Raw genomic sequence first — 16,756 nt, 5'->3', positions numbered from 1 at the left:
GTCATTTCAAAAAACCCTTTCTTAACGAGCACCTAGAAACCAAGAGGAACATACTGTATGTGCCAAATTTCAAGTGTGTAGGCGTTACGGTTCTGCAGATTTCGTGATGAGTGAGTGGTATTTGGCTTTTATACATATATATAACAATATAAGTCATGTGTGGCCAGAATCTGAAAATGACATTTAATACAGCACAATTTCTGACTAAAATAGTCCGACTGAAATTGGCATAAGCGAGCCTGATTGGGGTAGATTGCAGGGTGATACAGAAATATAATTTCATGTCATTTGATTCTATCTTACATATTTATGTAGTAAATTCTTGTATTTTACCCTACAACTATTGACACGCTCATTTTAAATTGTTTGTTTAAAATTTCACTGGTAATATATAAATGGCTGTGTGTGTGTCTGTGTGTTCCAATATAACTCTGGAATTCCTCGAACAATTTCAACCAAACATGGCGTCAAAGTCTGAGTAAACACTGTGCAAATGTAAATTGTAAAAGGGGCAAGTTACCTTGGTGGGTCCATTGCCGTGGATAACCACAGGAAGGGTATCGTAGGCAACATTTCGGGCGCGCACACGGGTCTGTTCAAATTTCAGCACAACCTCTTCTGCAAAACCGGGAAGGAAAAATAAAAATGAGTCAGTTTGGTGACGTGGTTAAGTTGCCGGCCTAGAAACCAGGAGATTTTGTGTGTGTGTGTGTGTGTGTGTTTTCTGGTCATCCTTTAAACACAAAAGCCAGCTGGTGCCTTTGGGCCAGTCACTCGCTTTCTGTCCAACCCGCCTTGAAGGGTTGCTGATATGGGGCAAATAGCAATAGCACTCGGACTTATATACCGCTTTGCAGTGCTTTACAGCCCTGTCTAAGCGGTTTACAGAGTCAGCATTTTGCCCCCCCCCCAACAATCTGGGTCCTCATTTCACTAACCTCGGAAGGATGGAAGGCTGAGTCATCCTTGAGCCTGGTGTGATTCGAACTGCCAAATTGCAGGCTGCAGACATAGTCTGCAGTACTGCACTCTAACCACTGTGCCACCACGGCTCTTATAGTCCTCAACTGCATCACTGTTTGCTTTGGTGGTAGCAGTGCCTCAGATAGAAAGTCCATACAGAGAGTGGTGAGGACAGTGGAGAAGGTTATAGGAAGCCCGATTCCTGTTATTCAGGATACTGCTTATAAGCGCTATGTGCTTAGAGGTCGAAGCATTGTTGGAGACCCCACATACCCACTTTATGGTTTGTTTCTGTTGCTCCCCTCTGGGAGGAAGAAACTTTGAATGGTCACTAAACCACGGCTCATCAAATGGTTAGATAATGACATCAACGTGATGAACAAGAATTTGCGTTCTAATCACTACGCCAGAATGGCTCACATTATTATGCTACACACAGCTCATATTATTATACTATACTATACTACTGCATTATAGTACACACATATACTATTAAATATACAGTATGTAATACAGCTATGCATTACATAGCTGCCCACTGTGCGTGAGTTGGGCAGCTATGTAACTTTGTTTAATAAATAAACAGAGAACCCAGGTTGGTATGGAGTTGAACAAGTGGCTAGTTTGATTATCGTTTGTTGTATGTAGGGTGTATATATCTTATGTATGTGCACTAGGGATTTTAGATTGTGTAGTGTTAATGTTGTAAGCTGCCCAGAGTCACCTGGTGTGAGTTCGGCGGTTATATAAATTTGTTTAAAAATTAAATAGATGGGGAAAACATAGATAACAATTAAATAAAATGATGATGATGAGAGAAATGGATTCATTGCGTTAATTTTTTCTAATTTACATGGTACAGCAAGACAAAGACAACAGAAGTATTGACTCTCATTCTCTGTGGCAGTGATGGCTAACCTTTTGGTCAAAGCACATGCACATCACCAATATGCAGACGATACGCAGCTGTATCTGTCTGCCCCGTGCCAACTCAGTGAAGCAGTAGAAGTGATGTGCCAGTGCCTGGAGGCTGTTAGAGTCTGGGTGGGAGCAAACAAGTTGGCACTCAATCCAGACAAGACCAAGTGGCTTCTGATGTTCCCTCCCAAAGATTGTCCAACTGTTCCATCTCTCAGGCTGGGGGGCGAAATTATACGCCCCTCAGAGAGGGTTCGCAATTTGGGAGTCCTCCTGGACCCACAGCTGACTCTAGAACACCATCTGTCGGCTGTGACCAGGGGTACCTTTGCCCAGGTTCGCCTGGTGCACCAATTGCGACCCTACCTGGATCGGGAGGCCCTTCAGACAGTCACTCACGCCCTCGTGACCTCAAGACTGGATTATTGTAATGCGCTCTACATGGGGCTGCCCTTGAAGACTCCAATTAGTCCAGAATGCAGCCGCGCGAGCGATTGTGGGTGCACCAAGGTACACCCACGTTACACCTATCCTCCGCGAGCTGCACTGGCTACCTATTAGTCTCCGAATCCGCTTCAAGGTGCTGGTCGCTACCTATAAAGCCCTACATGGCATCGGACCTGGGTACCTGAGAGACCGCCTCCTGCCGATTACCTCTCTCAGACCAATTAGACCGCACAGGCTGGGTCTCCTCCGGATTCCATCTGCCAGCCAATGTCGGCTGGCGACTCCCCGGGGGAGAGCCTTCTCTGTTGCAGCTCCGGCCCTCTGGAACGAGCTCCCTGTTGAGATCCGGATCCTTACTACCCTCCCGGCCTTCCGCAAAGCCACCAAGTCCTGGCTGTTCCAGCAGGCTGGGGGAGCTGAGAAGCATCTACCTCCATAGAAATTGTGAATGTTGGTTTTGTTTTTAATATGTTGTCTTTGTCTTGTTCCCCCCTTTCCCTTGTCTTTTGTGAGCCGCCCGGAGTCCTCCGGGAGTGGGCGGCATACAAGACAAATAAAATAAATAAATAAATAAATGTGACAGCGTGCGTGCACACGTCAACGCACCCATAATGTAATGAGTGCGTGACAGCCTACTGCGCGCCCCACCCGTGCATGTACATGCTCCCCCCACGCTGCCACCTCACACCCCACGCATGCATGCGCCACCCCTGCCCCGTTTTGTGCCTAGTAGGCTTCCCTGCAGCCCATTGGGAGCAAAAACGGCCCGCGGAGGGGGGGACGCCGCCGCTCTCCCCTCGCATGCCATTTTTGGCCTAGCAGGTCTCCCTGCAGCCTCCTTGGACGGAGAGGGACAGTGGCACACCAAAGCCCGCGTTCCCCCCACCCCCCAGCCCTTGACCCCTCCCCATGCATGGCAGAGACCCAAAAATCAGGTGGCCGAAGGGAGGCGCGTGCACATGCGCAATGGAGCTATGCGCAATGGCTTCGGCAGTAGCTCGTGAGCCCACAGAGAGTGCTCTACGTGCCACCTGTGGCACGCGTGTTATAGGTTTGCCATTACTGCTTCATGGTGACCAGTTCTGGCATTCTGAATCTACCAGGTATATACTTGCTGTTATCTGTAGTGGACATTCTTCAAGCCCAATTAAATCATAATAGCCTTAACCAGAGGTGTCTGTGGTGTACATCTGTGCACACATGATAAAAACAAGCAACAAACCACACCAACGCCTTTTGGTTATGCGCATTGTGATGTTGTTGGCACATACACCACAGTGGTGGGTTCCGCATCCCGTTCCAACCAGTACGGTTGGAGCAGGCCCGGCGTCGTCCACATGGACGCCCGCATGTGTCTTACCACTTCCGCGAGCCTCCGCGACGCTCCAGCTGCTCAGTGGAGGTTTGTGCAGGTGCTGTACGCGCCGTGCGCGGAAGTGCCGAAGACTTAAAAGACCAGTAAGGAGCTCGGGCTGGTGGATGGGCCCTCCGATGCATCGTACTGGAAGGCTATCCAGTGCTCTGGGCAGACTCCAGTACGCCCGTACCGGGGCGTACCGCCTGCAACCCACCACTGATACACCACATTGATAATTGCCTCGTGCCATTAGAATAGTTGCTTTGTTAAATTGTCCGGACACCCCTGGTTTCCTTCATTCTGCTCCAGTTAAGTTTTCAACTCCACTGGTGTTTGTCTTGTATTTTGAGATCTCCAGGTTACAAAATTTCCCAAAGACCCTCTGCTCCCTTCCTGCTCCTACAAGTCATTTTTTCCTCTGCCAGACCTATTTTTGCTGATTCTCCTCATTGGGAGCCCCATTTACCAGATTTTTCGGAGTATAAGACGCACCTTTTCTCCCCTAAAAGAAGGTGAAAATTTGGGTGCGTCTTATACACTGAATGTAGCCCCACCCCTTTGGCCTCTGCCTCCCAGCAATTCACCTCTTTACAGCAAACGGGGGCTTCCGGAGGTTTCAATAAGCAATCCCGGCAGCCTTAAACAGGTGATGGTCGGGAGAAATTGAAAGTGAAACTTGCTTTTTTCTAATTGCTGGGAGGCAGAGGCAGATTTTTTTCCCCCCCTTGTGCTAATCAGGCTGTTTGCTGCAAGGAGGTAAGTCGACAACTATAAATGCCTATAGAATGTTCAAAATATTAGACTTATTTTTTAAAGACTGCTTTATTATTATTCTAGACAACAAAATGAAGAAGCATTTTAAAATAAATGCTTGATCTGAGAAGCCCAGTGCTATTGTTTTAAAAAGTGCTATTCTTTTAAATAAGAGAGAATAACTATACTTCCAGAAAGCACATCAGCATCTGTACAAGTATCGTCTGAAACATAACACTACAAACAGTGTATATTGTCTGTACTGTTTGCTGTTTGTTGCAAGGAGGCAAATTGCTGGGAGGCAGAGGCAGATTCTCCCCCCCCCTTGTTTTCCTCCCCAAAAGCTAGGTGTATCTTATACTTCGGAGCGTCTTATACTCCGAAAAATACGGTACTTACCAATGGCCCCATTCAGGTTCTGGAAGATTTTGGATGTGTGATCCAAGGTGATCCCGTATTTTTCCTAGAAACACAACATGTAGGAGCTAAGATCACAGTAACCTTTCATTACACAATACATTGTTCTTCTAATCCTTCTACAAACCCCTCCCATGGTCAAGTTACAAATCAAGCCTTGGGAAGGGACACTGAATTGTAGCTTAGCAACCTAGGAGATAATCAGGGGTGGGATTCTACCTGTTCGAGCGAACCAATAGCTCCGACTATCAACTGGTTCGCTCTTACTTTGAGTAAGACCATTATACTCACCTATATTCCCTTCTCTGAAGCCCAGCTGATAGGCACAGACGAGTGGATTGCTGCACCTTACCTGTTTTCTTCCCCAGCAGTAATGCGGAAGGTGGTTTCTCTGTAAACTGCGCACATACGCACAGAGAACTTCTTGTTAAACCAGTAAGATCCCACCCCTGGAGATACTAAAGATAAAGGTTCCCCTCGTACATTCGTGCTAGTCATTTCCGACTCTAGGGGACAGTGCTTATCTCCGTTTCAAAGCCGAAGAGCTAGTTCTTTCTGAAGACATCTCCGTGGTCATGTGGCCGGCATGGCTAAACTCCAAAGGTGCACGGAATGCTGTGACCTTCCCACCAAAGGTGGTCGCTATTTTTCTACTTCCATTTTTACAGGCTTTCAAACTGCTAGGTTGGCAGAAGCTGGGACAAGTAGCAGGAACTACGCGGCGCTAGGGATTCGAACCACCAAACTGCCCGACTTTTCTGATTGACAAGCTCAGCGTCTTAGCCACTGCGCCACCCTTTCCTTCCTCACCATCCAGTCAGAGCTGAAGAAGATTCTTGGATGAGAAGCCAACTGCCTCTTGAAAAAGCCCCTTTGAGGCAACCATGACCTGGATGACTGAGAATCTCCATAGACATGGAGCTTAGCAACGTTGGTGAGTTGCAGATTCAGAGTCAGTTGTTGGCATTTTGTAAAATTCTTCCTGGCTAGAGATGCTCTATTAAGGTAATGATGATTTAATAATAGCTGACCAGCAGCTATAAAGCTGTAAACCGAGATGGTGCAATGAGAATGAGTCAGCAGGGTTATCCCTTTAAGAGGCTGTCTATATAAGAGAGGCCTTGTGAGGGCAGTTTCTCTCTCCATCTGTGCTTCTGTGTTATAGTTGAAGATTGACTGATTGCCTGGTTTTGCCGTCTCTCTCTCTCTCTGTCTCTCTCTTTCTGTGTGTGTGTGTGTGTGTGTGTGTGTGTGTGTGTGTGTGTGTACACGTACAGTATGCTCCCTCCCATATTTGGGCATACCAGGTGCCTTGACAAAACATCTAATCATTCCCCTGGCTCAGCTGATAAAGGAGGAGAGCTTGTGGCTTAGAGGTTATTATAACTGCCTGACATATAAAATAGCCCAAGTTCAAATCCCAGTAAGGGTATGGCTAGCTGATGAGAGCTAAATCGTTTGAAATGGATCTATACTAGTCTCCCTTCATTTATTTATCAGCAAAAAATGCAATATATATATGTGTGTGTGTGTGTGTGTGTGTGTGTGTGGTTGCGCACGCCTTGTAAATAAACCACTGTGTGAAAGACAAAACCTCTGTGTACTGTAATTTGCTTTTGAGGTTTTCTCAAAATAGTAGTCCCACTGTGCACATTCTGACATGCTCCTTCAAAAGTGGGACTGGATATAACCTAAACTCTGTTTAGCAACTCATCCCCTTTGTCACTATGTAACTTGACTTTTGCAACATATTTTAGATTCTGCTATCACAGGTTGCATGAAATGGCATGCTTTTCGGGGTTTTGGAGGTTGGTCCTGCTCCCACAACAGACTTACAACAGATAGCTCCTACTCCAGGCAAACTTCCTTCCATTAACTGGGCCAAAAGCATCAGTTTGGGGAATACAGGAAGTCTTCAATTTACAACCATGATGACAGGCTCATCCATTATGGCCCTAAATCATGACGGTTATAAAGCAGGTCACCCCTGTGACCAACCTGATTTTTCTTTTGGCAGTTGTTAAGTGAAAACTGCAGTTGTTAAGGGAACCAATTGTTCGTTGTGGACAAATTTTGCTAAAAATAGATGCCAGTTTCCCCCCAAAGTACATGCCAGTTTCCACCCCACTGAAAATGCTGTTAAAATATGGTCATGTGACTACGGGATCTTGCAAACAGTCACTAAAATTCCTAAAATCTGGTCACATGACTGCGAGAGGAGGGTATTCATTGAAATTTCAGAACTGGGTCTGTACTTAAGACCTTTTCATCTCTAACCTCCAACATAATGAGTAGAAGAGAAAGAGTGGCGGGGGGGAAAGAGGCCACTCTAGGATGGAACTCATTGCCAAAGCAATACAGGTCACCCTGCCCACATTCTGATCAACTGCAAAGGCTGAGTCATGTTTACTGTTGCCTTCCTGGCCAATGGGGAAGAAGCTAGTGAAGTCATGAAGCCTTGCCAGCAATCTGGCATATGAGGATTCATGAGATACCCATTTCCTGCCATCATAATTTTGAGTGGTTGCTAAGCAACTGAGTTCCCTTCCTGACCTCACTAGCAGGAACTGGACATCCCATGACTCCTCATATGCCAGATTACTGGCAAGGCTTCATGACGTCACTAGCTTCTCCCCCCCCCCCCCCCCATTGGCCAGGAAGCCAACAGTAAACATGGCTCAGTCCCTTTAATTGACCAAAATCTGGGCAGGGTGATCTACATTGCTTTGGCAACGAGTTCCATCCTAGAGTAGCCCCTTTTCCCCCCAGCCATTCTTTCTCTTCTATTCAATGTGCTGGAGGTGAGAAATGAAAAATAGCAGTTAGACTTAGCAGTTAGCAGTTAGAAAAAGAGAGAAACTGATCGGATTTGTCTGAACTTTACGCAAGACTGGGACAATTTTAAGCCAGCTCCAGCCCCTACATGGATGCCGTAAAGCCCTCTGTGGGAACAGCACTGTTGGGGAAGCGATGTCGGAGTTGCATAAGCCATTTTAGTGACTGGGAAATGAAGCCCCAATATTTTTTTTTAACATAGGCAGGCTGTAACTGTATAGAAGTGACTACAAAACCCACAAAGGGAGTTTCTCCCAGCACTTACACGCAAGGCAGGATCCAGGTAAATGCGTGTGTAAAACAACTGGTCATCGTCATCATCCTTGTACTTCCACAGCTGGACAATGCGGTTGATCACGGGGGCATAGCCAATGAATCCTGGAAAGCAGAAATGCAATGTGTTTGGAGATGCTGCATAACAGGGTAGTAATGTTAAGGACTAGAAACTTGTAAACATTTTTTTAAAAACTCTTAAACAAGTGCTTATAAAAATATTACCCTTCTAAGTTGGGAAAAGATTGGAATTTAGCTCACAAAAACTGCCAGCTCATTAAATCATCAGGTGCTTTTTTAGCCATTTCACCTGATCTAGAATTTACTTGTGATTTATCAAGATGGGGATTATCCTCTCCGTAACAAGCCAAGACAGAAAAATGGTCTTTTTTGATACACGCCAGAGAAAATCAGGGCATTCAGTATTGTCTACCCACGCTGGATTGCTATACCTTCCCGTAATCTGGCACTGCAGACGCACAATTTGGTATGCTGAGAACCTCTGCTTAAAAAAGAACAGTGAGTACAAGTTTCTAGACCATATGGCTGCCTGTACAATCTTGCAAGAATCCAAAGGGTGAACGGCTGGCTTCATCTTGAAAAACAATGGGAATATGGGAGGCAAGTCAAAAAAAGCACAGCAATTGTACTAAAGCAGGCAGTACTAAAGCAGGCAAGAGACGATATAGAGATATTTTTTCTTTCTCCTTCTTGTTCTGATTTGCTTTTCTTTTTCCCTCTCCTTTCCTTTCTTTTTTAGGTAGGTGACATGATTAAAAGTTAGGTAGGATAGAAAGAAAACGTCTTTTAATAAAAGGGTGACATGATTAAAAGTTAGAAGAGGAGATAGAAATAAGAGAAAGGGGGAATATGAGTGTATACACTTTTACATAATAAAATAAAAGCAATAAAATAGAGAAAACATGGAATAATTAAATAATGATAGATGATAACTTAATATAAATGTGTATTACTATTAGAAATATATAAGTTGGTTGAATGTAATAACTATGATTAATTCTACTAGTTTTATTTGTATTAGAATGTATGACACCCAATAAAATAAAATACTATTTAAAAAAATGAAAAACAATGGCAGGAATGATAAGAAACACAGAAGGAACCTTCCAAGAAGCTGGTTCACGCCCAAACATTTTCTTTGATTTTGATTTATAGGTAGTCCTCATTTTGTGACTGCAATTGGGAATGGCGCTTCATTAAAGTCGTTAAACGAAACAGTTGCTATGTGAAACCGTAACTGTCCTTACAATCTGATTTTGGCTTTCCTTTGTTTTTACAGGTTCTGCAAAAGTTATAAACGCGAATATTACTGCTTCATAGCCCTTGCAACTCTGAATGGTTGCTAAATGAGGCAGTTGCTAAATGAGGACTACTGGTAGTAAGTAAACTGCAGAATTCAAACTATGGTTTCTATTGCTGTACCCTCTGCTAGAGTTCCATAGCTATGACCAACAGTTCTACCTATACAGTTTCCCCAAGTTCTTGCTAAAGGCGATACAGGTAGTCCTTGATTTACAACCATTCGCTCAGTGACTGTTCAAAATTACAACGGCACTGAAAAAAATGACTTACGACCATTTCCCCCCACTAGTGACTGTTGAAGCAGTCCCAACATCAAAATTTGGATGCTGGGCAAATACACTGGCGTGTATTTAATGACGGTTGCAATGTCCGAGGGTCACGCGATCCCTTTTTGCGACCGTCTGACAAGCAAGAGTCCATGAGAAATCCAGCTTCACTTAACAACCCTGTTACTAACTTAACAACCGCAGTCATTCATTTAACAAGTGTGGCAAGAAAGGTCGTAAAATGGGGCAAAAATTCACTTAACCACTGTCTCACTTAGCAATGGAACTTTTGGCTCCACTGTAGTCATAAGTCGAGGACTCTTTGTATTATTTCAAAATGTGTCCTTCGGTCCCAGAATGTCATGTCCTCCGTCGGAGTCTGAATCCGTGGAGGGGGAAGGGCTGGAGCTGGGGTGGACAGAGGTTGAGTGGGGCGGCCTCATTGGCTTCAAAAGAATGCGAGGAAGAGCAGGACGAGGCAGCCTCGGCGTCGGGATGATTTTCCAGTTGGGGGAACAGAGGCAGAACGACCGAGAGAGCAGGCAGTGGCGATGAATAGCGACAGAGCTCAAGTGATGCCGAAGGACCGCCCCCTCCGGGTCCCCAAGCACAGAGAGTGGAGAGGAGGCAGATACAGTGCAGGCCGACCCGACGACTCGGGAGGTGAACACCCCCCCTCCCCAAGGCACACCTGGGGACTGAGACGTAAGGAGATGCTGCAGGGAGGGGTGTTTGTCGGGAACAAACGCTGAATTCGTGGAGTTCTGTGTGCCGTTGCTGATATTTGGAGTTTGTTGGACTTCTTGCCTTACTCCTTGCTTCCCGGACTATTTCCTTTGCTTCCTGGACTCATTGACTTATTCCCTTGCCCCGCTGGACTTCTTGCTTTGCAGTCGTAGTTCTAACCAGAGGTGGGTTCCTACCAGTTCGCACCTATTCGGTAGAACCGGTTCGTCAAATCTACCGAACCGGTTAGAAGAGGTTCCACCAGTGGACCCGGAAAGCAGGCCACACCTACAGAAGAGGTTCCAGAATTTTTTGAAACCCACCACTGGTCCTTGGATATGATTATTCTACACTATCATGCTCATATTTATAAAACTCAGTGCCTCTGTGAAAGGTAAGGATGACTACTGCGTTTGTGGTGCAATCAGAACATTGCGTGTGTTGAAGTTGTTTTAACGCAAACCAAAGATGCCTTTTAAAAAATAAGGGTACATCATATTCTTATGCATGTCAGTACTGTGTGTGAGGTAATTTAAGGTGGTTCTGACAAGTGTCGTCGCCATCTTCATATCCGGTCACATGGGCGGCAAGCCACTCCCATCAGGTCACATGGGCGGCAAGCCACTCCCACAAAGGAGGCCACACCCACAGAGTAGGTTCGAACAATTTTTGAAACCCACCACTGGTGCTAACAGACTTTTTCTGGACTATTTGCAGCCAGAGGCTCCCTCTCTCTCTCTCTCTCTCTCTCTCTCTCTCTCTCTCTCTCTCTCTCTCTCTCTCTCTCTCTCTCTCTCTCTCTCTCTCTCTCTCTTTCTTTCTCTCTGTGTGTGTGTGTGTGTGTGTGTCTGGGGACTTGTCATAAACATGGGAGCAATAAAGGGGCGTTTTGAACTATCAGCGGACTGTATTGCCTCTGTGCCTGGCCCTGGGTTATCACACAGAACTGAAATTCCCCAACATCCGTATTGGCACACAAACAAGGGTCTCCCTCGCATGAAATTGGGAGCTGCCCTGATTCCACCCTCACCCTACGGCCCCCTCCTAACCCTTTTTACCTCCAGAGTTTAAGAAGCGCTTTCCAAAGGTGACCGGTGGGTACTTCTCAGCCAGGGACCACTCCGGCCAGCAGAAAATTTCTGCTGAGAAGACCAGGTTGCTCTTAAACTGCAGGAACTTCCAAAGAAGTTCAATCGGACTTCCAGCCAGGAGCACATCATAGCTAGGGGTGGAAAGGAGAAGACACATTCTGAGTTAGTGCTTGAAGCAATGGTTCCTTTCTAGAAACCATGGGAATGGTTGGGATAGGCCAGGGATCGGCAACTTTAAACACTCAAACAACCACAAAGGTCCTAACCAGAAGCCTCCTGTTCAATTCTGGAGCCGATCGGAAGTCCGGTTCCCTCACCATAGAGTCTCCTCCTAGCACAGAGTCCTTTCTCCTCTGGCAACAGGGAGCCGCAGCAAAGGAATGAAAGAGCCACATGCAGCTCCAGAGCTGCAGGTTGCCAACCCCTGGGTTAGGCAGATGGAGAACCCACTCTAAGCCAGCTTCAACTTATGGGCTGTGGCTTGTGGGCCACACAGGATAGACTTTGTAATACTTGCAATACTTGCAATTTGTAGTACTGTTCCACTGGCTAACCAACGTGGGTTTTCTTGTGTTTTAAATTTGCTTTTTTATGTACTGCTACTAATTTGACACAATAAGCCGTAACCTTTAAGAAAAGCCTCTCTCTTAGAAACCAGGACTGGCAGGAGAGCATTCAATACTTTTATTCAAAATATGATGTTCTTTTCTGTGGCTGTGCTCACATAATACTGGAGGTTTTAATTCTGGTGTTGTAACTAGGGAGATGGTTAATTCTAAACCAATCTGTCAGAGTGCGCACAGTGTGACTATGTGAGACAACCCAGGAGCAAATACAGTAAACAGAGGTTTGTATTGAAATAGTGGTTTTATCTACAAAGAATATATACATACACATACTTTAAATAAACAGCAATCAGCAATTACAGCACGGAGGCACACACAAAGAGATATGCCCCAACAGGGCCTCTTCTTATTACAGGCTCTTAAAGTGATATCAGCCCAAAAATCCTGCTGACTCATTCCTAGTATTACATCATCGTAGCAGCTAGTCAGCTCTTAAACCATTATCCTGACACAATCAACTGTTACTTTGAGGTTCTTTATTGTGCTTCCTATAAAAGTAAAGCCACCTTTACGGGTTCCTCTTTTTCAGAGGGAGACCCCTTTTTATCAGAGTATACTAATAAATTGCTTTTAAATGATCTTCTGTCTTGAGTCAGAACCTTGAGCCAGATTTGGCCAACAGGAGAATTTCACTTTGCACATTCGGCTCGTATGGATTCAGCCTAAGATTGATCAGCCTTACCTGTCCACAAACATGACAATAAGATCCTCTTCATTTGCATATTTCTTCATTTCAGCCTTCAGCCAGCGGACCTTCTGACCTCCGCCGACTGTCCGGGCAACATCACCTCCTTTCCACTCTTCACCGAGTCCTAAAGTCTTGGAGAAACATTAGGATAACTGTTGAGACAGGTGAGGGAGGGGCTGAGGTGGGTTTCATATAATATTACCACCGGTTTGCTGCGCACCGAAACTGTGAGCGTGTGCGGCTTGCACGCATGTGCGTGGCTTAGAAAACGTAGCTAAATGAGGTGGCTTAGAGCCGGGGCGAGTCACCACTACCAGTTCGCTCGAACCAATCCGAACCGGCTGAATACCACAACTGGGCAGGGGCTATCACAAGGAAGAGGGGGGTCAACCTATACTCCAGAGCAGCTGAAGATTGAACAAGAAGCAATGGATGGAAACTAAACAAGGAGGGAAGCAACCTAAAACTAACGAAAAATGTCCTGACAGTGAAAACAATTAGGTAGTGGAATGACTTCCTTTCAGAAATTGTGGGTTCTCCAACATTGGAGATTTTTAAGAGACTGGACAACCATTTGTCTGAATAGCATAGGGTCTCCTGTTTGAGCAAGAGGTTGGACTGGAGGACCACCGAGGTCCCAATTCTGTTAGAAAGCATTTTATTTTTATTTTTTTAAAAAAATCTTGTTCTTCTAGTTTGAAATTTAGATGCTTTTGCCCAGGGACATGGCCAGTAAAATGCTGGCGTTTCCACCCATCTACCAACCATTCTGGGCTGGAGGTGGCCTATATCAGTGATGGCTATGCTTTTGGTCGTCGCATGCTGATAGCAATGCAATGTGCGCGTGATACCCTCTGCGCTCCCCCGCTCCCCTGTGCATGGGCATGCAACCCCCCGCGCTTCCCCATGCCCCATTTTGGGCCTAGTAGGCCTTCCTTCAGCTTCTGGAAGCAAAAATGGGCCATGGGGCAGAGAGGGGGAAGCACTGCAGCTACCACTCTCCGCATACACACGTGACTCCCTGCCCCCTATGCATGCACCCTACTCCTGTGCATGCGCCTCGCCCCCCTACCCATGCATGGCAGAGATACAAAAATCAGCTGGCCGATGGGAGGCGCGCACACATGTGCGATGGAGCTGAGCTAAGCAATGGCTCGCGAGCCCGCAGAGACGTGCCATAGGTTCACCATCACGGGCCTAGATCAGTGGTGAAATTCAATTTTTTTTACTACCGGTTCTGTGGGTGTGGCTTGGTGGGCATGGCAAGGGAAGGATACTGCAAAATCCCCATTTCCTCCCAATCAGCTGGGACTCAGGAGGCAGAGAGTAGATGGGGGCGGGGCCAGCCAGAAGTGGAATTTGCCGGTTCTCCAAACTACTCAAAATTTCCGCTACCGGTTCTCCAGAACCTGTCAGAACCTACTGAATTTCACCCCTGGCCTAAATGTTTCGGATCGACAACTCCCAGAATTCTCAGCCACTGTGGATCCTTAGGCTAGCTTTCTTTGACCTGTTCTCCAAAAGTAGCCTATAATTTTACAAAAAGGCAGCAAAAGGAGAGCTCAGATTAACCCTTCCATTTGGCGATGTTCCCACCCTTCCCTTCTCTTTTTTTTTCAATATAAAAAGTACACACCTTGACAGTGTAATTGAAATACTTTGTGGTCCGTAGAAAGCGGCGGTAGCCCTCTGTTGTCTCCGTGGCAGCCGTCAGGACCAGGAGCTTCCCTGCAAACCACAGGACAACGTAAAAATTAGACAAGGGAATTCAAATTGAGAAAACAAGAGAGGGAAATCAAAGCATTGTTTTTAGATCTATTCATTTCTTTTTCTATCCAGAGGGCAGGTTCAGAAAAATTCCCCAAATATTTCAAACGCTTCTCTACTTAGTGTGCAGGAAGCTAAGGTAAATTGCTTAATTGCTTTGTCTCCATTATCTGAAGAGTCAAATCACTTGAAAACGCTGAAGTTGAACTCAACGTGAACAGGAGAAATTCAAAAGTGCTCTTGTCCTTCCAACCTTATGAGCCAGATTTCTCAGTCTCTGGGCTCAGATTCACCCAACGTCCTGTACTTTTTGTTGGAAGAAATATCCATCAGTTCCACGCGGGGAGAAAGACACTGGAAACATGGAGGTTGATTAAAAAGATGGTTTAATGGTGAAGCATGTGTGATTCTAGGCAGCTGACCACATGGAGTGGAGAGTAAGGGTTATTTATACCCTCTTGGATCTTGCCCTTGAGCTTCCTGTTCCTGTGGCAAAGGCATGTATTCTATTGGTTGCTGTCAGACTCCCATGGGGCTATGCCAGGGTCATAGCTAACTTTGTCTCAGCTCCCAGGTTTGGTTGAAGCTTGGAGGGTGAGGCAATGTCCCCAAGGGGTTGTGCCATGTGGTGAGCCCTGCTGCTGGATAATCCTATAATGTCCGGGAGGGTCATGTCTTAATCCCATTATTCTGATTTAGACTTCCCCAAAAAGCATGAGGCAGAGTCCTGGTCCCAACAAAACCTCTTTTATTAAAAAAATGTGAATTCCTCTCATTCACATTCAGCAAACAGTGTTTCAAAGGAATATTTATGACTACAGACCTTATCTATCTTGGAAAGCTGCCATGTAAATATTTTCCAAATGAGGTGCTGCGCAAGGAAAGACTGGGCACAGAGTCTCTGAGATTCACGGACAGATCTTCACACTCCTGAAACGAATCCAATGACCGAACGAAGGAATTGTTTCCTGCAAAAGCCCCCTCCCCTTTCGCTCCTCTTTTATGTCCCATGGGAGGGGCCAATCACCTTCCACCTGTGACTTTACTCCCAAGTCTACCCTGATTTCTGAGTTGTTCTTTTTTTCTGGCACCTCTGCCCATGCACACACAGGGAACAGGCTCTAGCTATTCCTCTGCCTCACTGCTGTTTAGCTCTGTAGGCACCTGATCACTGCCAGACGGCCTCAGCTCTGTCTCTGCCTCTGAATGCAGTTGCACCACTCCCCAGCACACCTCAACCAAACCTGGGAGCTCAAACACCTAGGATTGGTACTTTGCCTATAGAACAAGCTATGATCCCTACATGGTCCTATGGGAGTCTGACAACAGCCAATAGAATACATGCTTTTGCACAGAAACAGGAAGCTCAAGTGCCAAGCCCAAGAGAAGGTATCACTCTCAACTCCATGTGGTCAGCTACCCAGAATCACATGTACTTGGTGATTCTGCTTCATCATTAAACCATATTTTCAATCAGCCTCCATTTTGTCTCCAGTGCCTTTCTCCCAGCTTGGAACTGAACCAGATGGATATGTCTTCCAACACAATCAGGGGGCTGTGAGTTCAATCCTAGGTAGAGACAGATATTTCTCTCTCTGGGCACAATGAGAATATATCGGCTGAACAAAACTCCGCATTGGCAACAGGAAGGGCATCCGGCCATTATTAAACACTCTGCTAGCTCCATTCAGCTGCTCCACCCCGCAAGGGATTATGGGGTCATTAAAATATGAGGATGAAGGCGATGTAATGTTCTTATCTAGTTTTGTTTTTGTTCAATTCTCTTTCCTTTTGTATTTTGTATTTTAAACTTTGGAATAAAATAAAAGTTTAAAGGTAAAAAAAGTAGAAAAAAAAAGAAATGTTGTGCTCCAAAGTTTATTGTCGTTTAATCTGTTAACTGTTTTTTTCCCCCTCCGCATATATAATGTGTGGTAGGTCACGTATTTTATAGTATTGAATAAACAATGGACTTGATTCTCATAGAAACTTTTGGCTGACCGATTATAATAGATAATTTCAAACGTTTTTCAATCTTTTCCCTCCCCCCCCCCCGAGGCACCTTTCAAATAATGTTCAGGTTGCAGGATATCACATAAAAACAACACACAAAGTGCAAACCCTTTGCACAATGCAATTCACTGTTCATCTTCGACATCCTTATGTAATGTACAATAATAACAATGTGCCAGGCTGGCAGCTTAACAGCTCTCATGCAAAAAAACAAAACAAAACTCCTACCAGTCTGAGTGTCAGCTTTACATAATGAAATAATTCTTCTTTAAGGAAAAAAAGTTTTTTTTTTT

The 16,756-nt window shown here is 45.4% G+C and overlaps 1 protein-coding gene across 1 annotated transcript in view; it reads right to left on the bottom strand.

Moving 5' to 3' along the window:
* The window catches only part of PLOD3 (procollagen-lysine,2-oxoglutarate 5-dioxygenase 3), a 58,084-nt gene that overhangs the window by 21,076 nt on the left and 20,252 nt on the right, over positions 1-16,756 (bottom strand). The window contains exons 2-7 of the mRNA XM_032235677.1: positions 14,320-14,411; positions 12,678-12,814; positions 11,337-11,500; positions 7,956-8,068; positions 4,838-4,901; positions 521-618 (exon numbers count right to left, since the gene is read on the bottom strand). Of these exons, the coding sequence (XP_032091568.1) occupies positions 521-618; positions 4,838-4,901; positions 7,956-8,068; positions 11,337-11,500; positions 12,678-12,814; positions 14,320-14,411 (668 nt within the window). The remainder of the gene's footprint in view (positions 1-520; positions 619-4,837; positions 4,902-7,955; positions 8,069-11,336; positions 11,501-12,677; positions 12,815-14,319; positions 14,412-16,756) is intronic.

This window comes from Thamnophis elegans, chromosome Z (assembly GCF_009769535.1).
Source record: "Thamnophis elegans isolate rThaEle1 chromosome Z, rThaEle1.pri, whole genome shotgun sequence".
NCBI classification, from domain to species: Eukaryota; Metazoa; Chordata; class Lepidosauria; order Squamata; family Colubridae; genus Thamnophis; species Thamnophis elegans.
Note: the sequence above shows the minus strand (reverse complement) of the source record. Positions and strands in the feature narration are given on the sequence as shown.